At 46.3% G+C, this 13,092-nt stretch overlaps 1 protein-coding gene across 1 annotated transcript in view; it reads left to right on the top strand.

Moving 5' to 3' along the window:
- Nucleotides 1-6,497: 6,497 nt before the first annotated feature.
- The window catches only part of cachd1 (cache domain containing 1), a 52,443-nt gene continuing 45,848 nt past the window's right edge, over nucleotides 6,498-13,092 (top strand). Inside the window, exon 1 of the mRNA XM_035524640.1 lies at nucleotides 6,498-6,979. Coding sequence (XP_035380533.1) covers nucleotides 6,734-6,979 — 246 coding nt within the window. The 5' untranslated portion in view covers nucleotides 6,498-6,733. The remainder of the gene's footprint in view (nucleotides 6,980-13,092) is intronic.

Here is a 13,092-nt window from a genome sequence, read left to right as displayed (position 1 = left end):
AAAAAAAAAGGACATTAAAAGGAATATAAAAAGAACGAGGAGATATGGAACCATTTATTTGTGGGTGCGAATCTGGCCCAGCTAGTGCAGACCCTTTCCTGTGCCTTTCGCCGTAGCGTCTGCCAGTGCTGGGAGGGTTTTAATGATGTCTGTTGGAATCAGATCCATCTGCTCATTATTTAGGCCTGGCCTAGCAGACAGCTCAAACAAAATCCTGATAAAGTGACTCCTCCCAGAGTTTCCTCTTTGAGGTAAGTGTTGTGGCTTCGCGATTAGGTACCAGAGGACTTGGTGTCATATATAGAGCTTTTTTTTTTTTTTTTTATCATCACCCCCCCCCCCCCCCCCCCCCCCCCCCCCCGGGCCTGCCTGGGATCAGACACTGGAGCTGCTTGCCAAAGCCACAAATTATAATACAGATATGCAATGCAGGGGTGCCTTTCGGGAATTGAAGAAATGAAAATATGGATGTGAGTCACACTGAGGGACAGTGACTGCAGAAGGCCCAAGTGCCATCACTGCCGCACAACTCTACCGAACCGCTTGTGTTTCAGAACTCTGTCTGTCTCCGCAAAACTTGCCCCAAATGCACTCCATCTTCTTCCCAATGTCCCCCCATCTCCCCAATCACGAGTCTGCATCTGGAGGCCATGCATCCTTCAGATGACTTTGATGTTCTAGTGGTCTTGTCCTAGTAGGAGTGCTTACAGCAGAGTTGTGGGACGAGTTATAAGTAAGGAGGATCCGTTTCAAGGCAAGGTAGCAGAACCATGCAAACCTTTACAGGGGTCGTTGTTGAAAAGCCAAGGCCCAGTCGGCTTGAATCACCGTTAAACCGTTCAGACGTACCGATCTGAAAGCATCACCTGGCGTGTTCTCTTTAATGTCATTTCCTTTAAGAGATGGAGAAAAATGAGCCTGTAATGAATGAAGTCATCTCCAGCCTTGCAGCCTGTCCCAGTTCTGTGCTGCTCACAAATGTCCCACATTCCACGAGAGAAGCCCAACGTGCCAGGTAAGGCCAGCTGAGGCAGCACGACCTCCAGCCACTGGCCAAACCTTATTACATCTTATTAAAATTTGTCATACCCTTACAATATTTCAATGCTTAAAATGTTTTAAGTGGCATCTGCATTTAGTTTTTATTTGTGGCTTCGGCGAGTGCGTTGAGTAAATTGGCAGCAGTTATGTTTCGTTTGGAATAAGTCCCTGGTGCGTACTGCGCTCAGGTAAAGAATGGATGCCTGGTCATTTCAGCCGCTCTTGCCCTGGCCTGCATCTCAGAACGTGACTAGGTAGTTGCTTCACTGCGCATGCATACAGCACACCTTTCCTCTCTCCTTATATCTTTCCCAACCAGGTGGCTTTGTGGAACTGCAGTCTAATTAGAATTATGCAAATTAATAATCCAGTCAAACCAATCCTGAGGTGCTAACTAGTCACAGTATAATTATGCATTTGCACAAATAAATGTCACGTAACTGGCAGGGATGAAGCACATTTTAATACAATAATTTAGGTCTTCTTTTACTAGATATCCAGCAGAGAAGAAATAAGCAGTAGACTGTTTAGAGAAAGAAAGAGAGAATAGAGACAGAGAGAGGGAGAGAGAGATTGCTTGTCTTTGCCGTGCTGAACTTGGAGATGTTTCACAAGACTGTGGAAGGATTATATAGAAGTATATGTGTGCTCATTCTGAAAAGGTTTGGGATCTGAGTTTGAGTAAATAATTCACTTCCACAAACATTGGGAAGAGTCAAAATATCTAAATCAGGCTAGTACATACTTTTATCTTCACTATATCGACGCTAGTATGCTGTAAGATTAGTGTGCTAATAAGATTGTCTCTCCTCCAGTGCTCTGGCTGTTTAATGAGGCAGAGAGAAAGTAAGACTGGCATGCACGGAGCACTTGTCACTGGTTACACTCTAAATTCAAGCTGTCTTGTGTAAGGATGGGTACAGACAATAGACAAGCCAGATGCACCAGCACATTCCAACCAGCGTTGAAGGATTCTGTGCGAAATACAGATTTATGCATGTTGATTTGGTTTGTTTCCTCTTTGCCTTTTCACATCGTGTCCCAGTTAGCCTCTAACTAGAAGCTCTGGAGTAAGGTTGGTCTGACTCTAATCAGACAACACGCAACCTTGATTGTCTCGACTGCTGCGCTCCTGGATCCTGGGTAATGCAAACGCCACTCGCAGGACTGTAAATTATTCAAATTCGCCGGCCACGCTGGCTACGGCGCTGTGAGGTTCGCGCGACGCCGCGCAGCTGCGGCAGGACAGGGGGAAGGCGTCTGGGGATGCAGGACTCTGCGGGTATCGGCAGCAAAGGGAAGGCAAGCTGCGAGATCTGCTGATGCTCCTTTCATCTCCTCTGGCTGCAGATCAAGCAGCGCGTGCGGCGGGAGCTCCTCACCACCAACAAACCCCCCCACGCCTCCACCCCTCTCCCTTCATCTTCCTCTGAGCCGCTGACTGGTGGATGGCACTGATGTAGCCTAGGCCAACGCTGCCTTGTAGCAGTGAATACCTTCCATGCTTTTCTTCACACAGTTGCACTGCTGCCGGCCAATTTACAAGTTGACGATGAGACTGAACACGAGGAGGCAGGCCTGAAATTACCCAGATTTGTTGCGGGGGAAAAGCCTGATGTTATCAAACTCTGGCATGAAGCCTTTCCTGGGTTTTTAATGGTAAGAGCATGCAGAGTTTGCCCATCTGGCCAATCAGTGAGGCTTGTGCGCCTGAAAATGAGGAGTTGAATGACCCACTTGCATTTAGCTTAAACCCAGTAATAGCTTATTACTTCTTTATGGGTATTTAGTGTTAAATCTTACATTTGTACACACAGTCCCAAGTGTAAAACATAGGTCTTAATTTTACCAGTTGGTTATGGCTACAGAAGGATCTTTAGTTATATGAAACTACAAAAACAGCTGCACTGGCTCTTACTAGAAGAGTGTTACTAACATATATACTGCTGCGTTTGATTGGATAGGCTTATAACGTTGCTGGTATTAAAAATTTGATTTTTTTTTTAAATACTGTGTATTAAGTTGAATGAACTAATCAATGAGGGATTAACATTCTTTTCATATGCACTAGAGTTCAGAAATAAAAACAATATGCTCTTGGTTGTGATGATGATAACAATGTTCGACAATAATGAGAGGCCATTAGCCTTTTAATAGTGACTTTAGCCTTGATTAGGCCCTAAATGTATAGCACAACCACTTGGTACTGGATGGAAGTGTCATTACCATAAAGATAACTCTGGTTTGCTGTCATCCACCATTCTGTGATCACCCCACACTGACTCACTGTAAAAACCTGAGACACTCAACTATAGTATTACATTAACCGTTTGATTCACCTAATTCCCTCATTTACATATGTGAGTCACATATGTGTAAAGTCTAATTAGGACGAATATTATTACCCAGTCCCAATCAGAGCACTCTGCACAAATTGCCGTGTTTCTGGTTATGTTTCATTTGTCTGTCTGGTAGGGCACAGCAAGTACACAGATGGGATCTCTAGAGATCACGAACAAAATGCCTACTGGTTTTCCACTGCAAGTATTTTGATTTAAGAACAGACAGACAATGCAGCATATAGGGAACAACCCAGAATTACCAGCAATCTGCTGATTCTGTAAAATGTTCCATGTCCCTAAGATGCTGCAGACCATGTCATGTTGAGGGAAAAAAGCTGAAAACTTTCCAGCTCTGACTTCTTTTAAGCCTAGGGATCCTTGTACAGTGTCTGAGTGAAACTCGACCCCTCAAAAAAGAGAGCAGGCCTATTATTCATTGCTTCTACTCAAGGAATATGGAGCAAAATTCAATTCAGGCACCACTGCGGGTGAAACAATCAGGAGCTTTCTGCAGGAGTGATGACAGACTGAAGAGCAAGGCTGCACTTTGGCCAGATTCTCAGCCTGCTGTGTTATTATCCAATCCTGTCATGGCAGAGACGACCAGCTCATTTATTCGGTGGTCAGAGGAACCTGTTGCCTGCTTGTGGAGTGACTTCACCAAAGGCTCCTTTCGAGCTCCACTTTGTTTTTAAAAAGCCAAAATATCAACTTTATGATATTTTGGCATAAATTATTTGATACCAAAATATCACCGAATGTATTGGTATAAATTTGTTCACCACATTTGTGTTGGTAAGTGCCATCTATATATGGGTAGATGAGTGGTTGTCAGACTGGTTTCACATCTATACACCTCTCAGTAAGGACTGTGCAAGCCACATCCTTACAATGCTGATCTCTGTTCTGTGGTGCAAGATTCTTTGCTTAAAGGTTCACAAGTCAGATTTCATGTTGCACAGACGTTTTCGGCTAACACTCAGTTTCGTTTTGCTGGGCAATGACAAAGATTCAAAAAGGTCTACGTTATGTATCACCACTTTTTCTTTACTTTAGTTTTGCAATTTAAATTTTAATGTCAATAGCCATATTAAATGTTTTGGTTCGTTTGTGTTCTTATTCGTTTAACCAATGTGTAATTAGTGGATTTCATGTTATGTATGCATTTTAGTTATGCTACTCCATTTCTCCCATCATTAAGCTCTTTCTCGTTTTGTTGTGTGCATCTTTTTTAAGACTTCACTTTGCAATAAAGAGCTGTTCCCTGACCGGAAATGGCATTCTGTGGGTTTTTTTTGCCACGCCGATGCTACATTGGCGTCAGAAGTGAGAGGCGGCCACCAGTCTACATCGACAGACTTGAGGGTGGGTAGAGAAGAAGACAGCACAGAGGAAAGGGGTCATCTCTGCTCCCTGCTGGAAGGGTCCAGCCAGCCAAAAGTGAGTCATCTGGCTGGGGAAGATGGGAAGGAAAGCAGCAGAGTCCGGCTGGCATCTGGCGACAGTGACAGCAAGCATCCGTACAGCTGCAGGTGGCCAGCCAGCCCTGCAGCCTGATGGTTGCCATCACTGCAACGCGCTGCTTGTGGATATGCTGCCGTTACAACGTGGCGACCTAGCAGCATTGACCACGGCACTCCAGCAATGTTTTGGGCAGGCGCGGGCAACGTTGTCGGTCAGGCAGCCGCCCCCGGGAGAGAGTGGACGAGCGTGCTGGCGGTGAAGGTGGGTTTGACAGGCTTACCCGGCACACGTAGGAAGAGTTAGTGCTGGAACACCTCCCGAACACGCCGGAGGAGCTGAGACGGCTCCGCACCAACCTCCCAGCAGCAACAGCCAAGGCAGTGATTTCTTAGCGAAAAGAAATCCGGCAGTGAAGAGTCAGGAGTTCAGTTGCTCGTGCAGAGAAACTTTGGAACCTTTTTTTTTTTTTTTTCTTAGCCAGAAAGAAGTCTTAACATCAGGGAGGCAGTTCAACAACACCGAAGTGTGATCAAACTTAAGCAGACAAAGAGAGACAGGAGGAGTAGATGAGGGAGGGGGATAGAGATGGAGAGGGTGGAGGAGCTCAGGGAGGCCTCAGATCAGAGCATGTGATCACCTCCTTACCTTGATGCCCGAATCCCAGGCAGTCAGCACGGCACGGAAGAGTTACAGAGACATTCGGGGAAAAAATGATAGAAGTGTAAACATGATAGAAAACAGCATCACAGAAACAACTGTCAGATACAATCGCAACATAAAACAAAAAGATATCATCTCCTTCACCCTGAGCAAGTGGCGGGTAGTGACTGGTGTTCCGGTGGCGCAGGAAAAAGGGACACGGTGCCAGTCCATGCTGCAAACTTCCGCAGGTGGAGATGGGAAAAAGACCACCGTCAGCCATGAAGACCGGCTGCCATCAGACTTTGGGTCATGTGCGGCGTAGGCGGGAAACAGCTCACTGCCCTCCTTCACACCGGCTCGTCACTGTTACAACCAGACGTGTCCCCCGTACCAAAAACGGAGGCTATAACCTGAAGGCTATACTATCTTCCATCAGGTGCATCCGAGTCGGCTCCCGGTCGCCGTGGCTGAGTGCTGCGTTCTGGCACGCGCCTATACAGGACACATGCGTGCTGGGCTTGGAGCTCCTCGCGGCGGCTAGCGCTGTGCACGGCCTCAAGGTACGCTCTCTACAATACCTCCATAATATGTTAATATGTTAATAATAACGAGGAACGTTACAGGTTTAGGAGACGGTGCATTTTCCAGCCAATCGTCCCACTAGGTTACATCGATAGCATGTTAATTCCTGTAATTTGACTAATTTATAGCATTCTAAATTATTCAAAGCAAACCACATACAATTATTTTATTTTTAATGCTTACAAACTTTTTTTCAGCAAAAAAAAAACCGAATGCGAATGCTTGCGACAGTGTTTAGTGATTCTGTCCGCGAAGTTAAAACAAACTCTTTCAAAATGTTGCCGGCGACCCTCTGGTCCGATTTGTGCATGCCTTTGCTCTCTGATCCAGATCCACACCCTCCTCCCGCGCACAAAACTCCATGACGGTGTTTAGCTCGCGCGCGCCTCGTACTTCACGCTCCCTATTGTGATGCTCCGGCTCGCGCTTTACGGTGACTTGGAGCGAGCGTACCGAAGGTGTCTGAAAAAGAAACGAACGCTGTCGCCGTTTTTGGATCCGGATTGTTAAAAAAAGTAGCAAATGATACAATGCATCGCTGCATTTTAGCGGCGCCGTTTAAGTCAGAAGAGTGGCGCTTCCTCCACGGACTTAGTTGAGGAGTGATCACTGAAGTTTGGCCCAGGAGCGGCTCCTAGTACTGCTCGGAGAATCAAGCCATCATGGCGAGACGTTCAAGGGCTGGATCCGCGCTTCTACCTCGGAGTTCCTTCTGGGCATGGAGTGGTCGTTCTCCCCTTTACCTTAATAATGTGAAGGTTTTTAGCTGCTGTTTTGTAGCCTTCGTGGGACTCTTCAGTGGACTCTGTGGCGCTGAAAGTGAGTTTTCGATCATGGAAGAAGCACAAGTTTTGGCCGTGCAAATGAAAAAACTGTCGGCTCAGGAATTAGGAGTTTTCACTATGCAGGTAACTAAACACTTTTGGTTTACGTTGTTGCTCCCGTCTCGTAGATCTTTGTTTCTAGGTGATGTTCTTGCAGCGTGCACAAGCCGGGAAGTGTCCGGACAGTGCAGCGGACCGTGCCGCAGGTCGTCAGATAGCACTTAGAGTTGTTTAATAGGCGACCTATCTGAAATGGAGCTTGGAGCCCAGTGGCCGTGGGGCTCAAACGCCTGCCTGCAGTATAAAAAAGTGGTGTGCGGTCGCGTTTTGAAGGCTTCGGATATTTTTGTGTGTTTTTTCTGGGTTGTGTGTGTTTGCTTTCCTTTACTCGCGCGTTCTTTCTGTGTACACTAGTTGCAATGGGAAGGACGCGTGCTTTGAAGTTTAATGCGCACTTCTTGGGCTACATTTAGGCAGTATGTTATAATCCAGATCTTTTGCAATATACTAAATTTCATTGGGTTTTTGGAAGTCTTTTGATTAAAAAAAAATCGAGTAATTTGGTAGATAAGAAAACAGCTTCTTAGATTTTGCCCCATGTCCTAGTCAGACGATCCTTTTTCCCGTATGTATAAGCGTACACCTTAGATACACAAGCAAACAGTACTTGCACAATTATGCCTAGCAATGAATCTTTTTATGTAAGGGTTTCAGTTTGTACTGCATGCAGACACTGTACAATGCATTGATATCCGTACTTGTAGATTTATTCATTAACGTGTACTGAACATAAATAAATAAAAGATAGTGGCATGAAGGAGTAGAAAAAATCTATACGTGATGATTCTAAAACAAAAATCTAGTCTGTTCGGTGGTGTATAGCGGGTCTGTAGATAAGCAAACCCTCTGAATTCTGCAAAAGTGAAATGGGGGGAATTGCTTTGGCTTTATAGACTGCACTTTTAAAATGGGCACCATGGATCATTTTTACACTCAATCAGGACTGTTGTGTAGGGGCAACGTTACAACCAAAAAGAGTCATCACCTTCATAGTTATTGGTTGATTTATTTTTCATTTTTTGGAAGAAAACTCGTTAATGTGTAAACAATGCTTAAAAACACCAGTCTTGGATCTTGCTCAAGGAATCGTAGGTAATGCTTGTTTTCAGAGTGTGTTTTTGAAACAAATGGCAGACTTTATGCGAGTGTAATGTGATGGGCGGCGGAGGGTTGTGCACTTATAGTGAATGGCCAAAGAGGTGCGGGGTGGGGGGGGGGGATCAGTCCAAATGGCCTTTCATCTCTGTGAAAAGCTGTAGAAGACATCAGCATGTGAGAAGGGCCAACTCCCCTGCCTTCACGCTTCCTTTTCACACGTAGATGTTAATAATTTCTCTCTCTCGCTCAGGCGTACGCAGAGTCTCCATACGCACGCACACGCTCCCGTTTTCCCCTTAGATAATTTACAATAAATCGAATAAATGGTTTGATCATTTAGACAATTTTTTTTAAATGCTTGGGCAGCTGTTTTTGTATGTTTCAATGTCGAATTTGCAACTGTTGTAAAAAGCCGCTGGATTTTTTTTCCTGGAAAAAAGTTAATTTCAAACAGTTGTGTTAAATCGAGCTGTGTATTTAGACAGACCAGTTCCCCATGAACCCGGACTGTCTGCTTCCAGGTTAAATATTGCCGTGCCCAGGAAAACAGTTATGGTGAGGTTGCTTTGCCAGCATCTGGTCCACCTGAATTAGTCTCGCATAACGAGGCTGATCTCTCCCGTGGGGTGTTGTATCAATGCTACTGATCTTCCGAAGTCACATGAGATATAAGCTGACTTTTCCACACTTTTTTTTCCCCTGTCCGTAAATGTAGTATACTCTGCGAAATCTGAATGGGGGGAATATTGTAGGTCTGACTATTTATTAATATCTATAGTAGACTTTAGTGTATACATATACATATTTGGTTAAGTGCTTCTAATACCCTACAAGTCTTAAAATAATGTGTTTGAGTCTTTATTTGAAACTGATTAAAGACGATTAGTGTAAACTGGATTTTGAACCCTTTTGCGACATCACAATGTGAAATGTCCTGCAATAACCACGTTTATGTCTTTAAAATGATGCTTAACAGGATTCTGTACGAGTAACTCTATCAGGTTAAGTTCATCCACTCATCACTCGCCCTCAGGCTTCGGATCCGTGCCGCAGCACGCAATAATGCGGTCATTTTCTCTGTTTTTGTTTTGTTTTTTTATTTCTTCACCCCCGCCTGGTCAGTGGCAGGACCGGTGCAGAACCTCTCGGCGGCGTCGGTCCGTTTAGCCGGATTCCCCATTTCTCCCCACCTCTCGGTCTCATCCGCACACATCGCTCGCTAACCCACTTCATCACACGGGAACAACATGCTAGAACAAACTAGCGCTCTTCCAAGATTGAACAGAAACATCTTTTGGCATCTTTCACCTTTTTTGACTCGGAGAAAATCTATTATCTAAAGATGAAAGAAACTGAGAACCTAAAAATTCATAGATGAAAAGATATGTACAAGCATAGCTGATGCGTCAGCCTTTGGGTTAGCCAGGGTGGACCCCCCCCCCCCCCCCCCCCCCCCACCACCACTCACTGGTGGAAATTAGTCCCGGTTTGGGGAGTTTATCCTGGGTGAAGTGGCCAATTGAGACTATCCCAGTGCAAAAAAAGCCTTGCAGCTAATGGCGGCACCATCCATCAACAGCTCCTCCAACACTGCTCTTCCTGGGTGGCAGGGTTTCCATGGCTTCCGCCTCCTCTCTGTTCCAGCAGTCACGCGGCTTAATATCTGCCGGGTTTAAGATTAACTCGGTTCCAGTGAGCGAGCGCTGGTTTCTCTGGGGCCTGTGTTTGGTGGCGGATGCTCATTACGCTTTGATTAAATACCTGTGGAGTATTTGTGCGGTGACTGCTCATTAACTTGGCCGCTGGGACCTTCTGATCTGTTCTCTCTTTGTTCCTCATGGTACCTTCCTGATGGGGAGGATTTAAAAAAAAAAAAAAAAAAAAGTTTGAAATATGTTGGCTTCATGTCACATGGCCCTTTCCATGACCTTGCAGGGTGGAGCCTAACGAGAATCAAGGAATGAGTGTCAATGAGGGGAACCTCTCCCATGCTGACTGAGTCGATATGTAGCCGTACAGACTGCGATACAGAAGAGGCACTTCTCTTCTGGATTGCAGTTTCAATTAAAGATCGATTCAGTATAGTACAATGTATGAATTAGTGTGATACAATTGATATGTAATGTAGATGTAATTTCGGTTTAAATTGGCCCGATTTTTAGCAAGCAAAATAATTTGTATTAGATTTTTGGGGGGGATATTTTTAATGGTGAATAAGTCCAAATTAATTTATGAGTTTAAACATCTTTGGCCTTTTATTGTAATCTTTTAGCAAAGTGTGGTCTACTTTCTAAAAATTATAAGTTTTATATTTTATGTATTGCAAGAAAACATTTCAGAATATCAAAAGGGTATAAGATATTGACACATTGATTTATTTTTATACTAAATGTCACAGCTGAAAAATGACTCATGATCTTGAATTCATCGTTCACGAGCATGATAATTATTGTTGGATGTTTGGTATGTGCCCTGTACATCCTGGCCAGCATTGCAGTGTACAGAGATCTCTTTTTATTATTATTATTATTATTATATATATATATAAGAACAAATGTTTTAAAATGAATGCATTTCCGAGTCTTAAAGTAGACAAATCTCTACGTATGGAGGAGGAGGAGGTGCAGCTTCACAGCGTCTGGTGTGTCCTGCTACGCCGGTGGGCGCAGTCGTGCCCACTCTTCACCCTGGGTCAGGCAGCCCCACCCCCGTGCCGGAATAGCACAGAGTGCTTCGCGCCATCCGCCGGCGAAAACGCTGGGCTTGTGACGAAGGCCGCGCGGGCGGGTCTTCACAGCAGACCAAGGCAGCGGAGGACAGCAGCTACATGTTCGCACGTTGGCTGTGCCACTGCTACAGTGGGACCCTTATGGGTGTGGATATTATAGTTGGATAGCTTAGTGCAGCGTAGGGCTCCGCGAGGTTAAAAAACACTATGTTGCAATTATACCGCTTTTTATAGCGGTTGCAGTGCGCCACTTGCATACGACACTAGTGACTGGGATGGCACACACAACGAGGACGTGGTTGAAGACTGACCCGCTATTCCGGCTGATGTTCGTCCAGAGAGCTTGAGATTGGTCAGGATGCCAGTAGCCCTCTCACGCACAGGGCAAAACATTTTTTAAACCTTTAAAAAAAAAAAAAAAAAAAAGTTTTACAGTATTTTAAAGGCTATTGATTAACCATATTGTGTCACTTCTGAAGGAGCTGTTATGAGCAAGAATTGCAGCTAGACTCTCCCAAAGGCAAACCACTTTCCCATGGAGATGAGCCTGTTTTGAAAATGCATTTTTACCAAAATGTTAGCTGTAATTAACTGGCTGATTTTTGTCCGTTTAGGTTCTCTTTCTCTTACACGCGCACGCGCGCACTGGTGAATGCAGGATGTGTGGCCCCTAGCTTTTGTGTTGTGTTCTGACAGCCCTTTGTACGGAGCTGACCTGGGCCTGTATGGCGGTGCAGGGGTGGGCTAAAAAAGTGTGTGGGTGTGTCCCCGAGTGTGTGTTGCAGGTTTTGAGGGCCGGTTCAGCCCATACCTCTGTTTCAGTCTTTCCCTTGTTGAGTTCCCCTCCCCCTGCTGCTGCAGGACGGCAGGCCAACACCACAGCCCCCCTCCATGGCTCAGTGCCACTCTCCCACACCTCCCTAAGCCCACGGTCAGGTCATCGTCTGCCGCACCCATGGGTTTTCTGCATGGTGCAGACCAGTAAGAGTAATAGTTTTTTGTTCATTTTTTTTTTTTTTTCCCTTTTCAATCAGCATAATTTGGTAGTTCCGATCGGGCGTGACCTGGTTCACATGAGCGTGTGAGCAGGAGTGTCTTCAGTGCAGGGCCATGGAAGCCCAATGTGCCTGGCGGTGGGCCCAGCTGGGGGGCGGAGCCTTTGAAAGCCAGGCTGTGGGGGCTGGGAAAGTTGTGTTTTGAAAAGCTCCCGCGCTGCCGGCCGGCCGAGCGAAGCCCCCCCCCCCGGTCTTTGCAGCCAGGCCCGTTTCTTTGTCGTGAATAAATAAATAAACCCACTTCATTAATCCAGAATTCTCTCGGAAAGCTAGCTCTGTGCAGCAGACACCAGGGCATTTCTGTCATTGTGACTCGGCAACCCGCAGCCGTTCACTGAAACACAACGGGCTTCCCAAACCTGGGTTCCCAAACATCCACTCAGTACACCCTCTCTTTGAATAGCCCATGTTTTCCTTGGGACTGATTCGATCGGGGACGCGGGCAGTCCTAGCGCTGAAGTGGGACGTGGCAGATGATGCAGAAGGGAGAGGCTCCCATCGCACAGAGGACTGAGTTGTCGAACACTCCTGCTAAAAAAAACAAACGCCGTGCTCTCGTACGCTCCTGCATATATTGGGGCTGAATCATTGAATGGTTCTCACCCCGCGATTCAGCTCTGAAGTGCAGCGGTGAGCAGATCTCCGGTTTGCCCTTTGGCAGCAGTACATCTGATACCATGGGAGGGAATAGCAGCGTGAGAATTCCTCCCTCCCGATGTGGAGCTTTGTTTTCTGCCTGGGAAGAGGCGGCCACACAAAGAGACGCTATCCAACCTGAGGATCTGTCTCATTAGCTCCCCAGTGTTCTCCTGAATGCCCCACGCCACAGCCGTGAGTGTCCGCTGCTTGCTAGTCTCACATCCCCTCCGAAGAGTATGATGGGATCAGTTTTTTTACTCTCACGCGCCTGCGGGAACCCCATCTTTCCGTCTCTTTTTCTCCCGGTTCTTCCTCTCTCGCCTTTTCCACTTCTCCCTCCCTTTGCTAATGAGTCTGCGCGCTCAGTCGCCACCCCGCATGAAACAGGAAATGGCCTCAGATGTCCGAACTTCGACCCCGTCTGTCTGCTGGGAAGATGAAAGGGGCGGCGTAATTGCGCGTCCGGGAGGCTTTGAACCCGACGGCTGAATGCGGCGACGGCGCAGGAGGAGCAGGCCCCAGCTGGGTTTGAGTCTGGCCGCGTTGACGCTGGGCGCCGCCCGCCGTGGCGAGACCTTTTCCCCGCCCCGCCTCGCCGTTAACGCAACACCTGCGCT

The sequence above is a fragment of the Electrophorus electricus genome, chromosome 3 (assembly GCF_013358815.1).
Source record: "Electrophorus electricus isolate fEleEle1 chromosome 3, fEleEle1.pri, whole genome shotgun sequence".
In the NCBI taxonomy this organism is placed as follows: Eukaryota; Metazoa; Chordata; class Actinopteri; order Gymnotiformes; family Gymnotidae; genus Electrophorus; species Electrophorus electricus.
The sequence above is the reverse complement of the archived record's forward strand: the minus strand, read 5'-3'. Positions and strand labels throughout refer to the sequence as shown.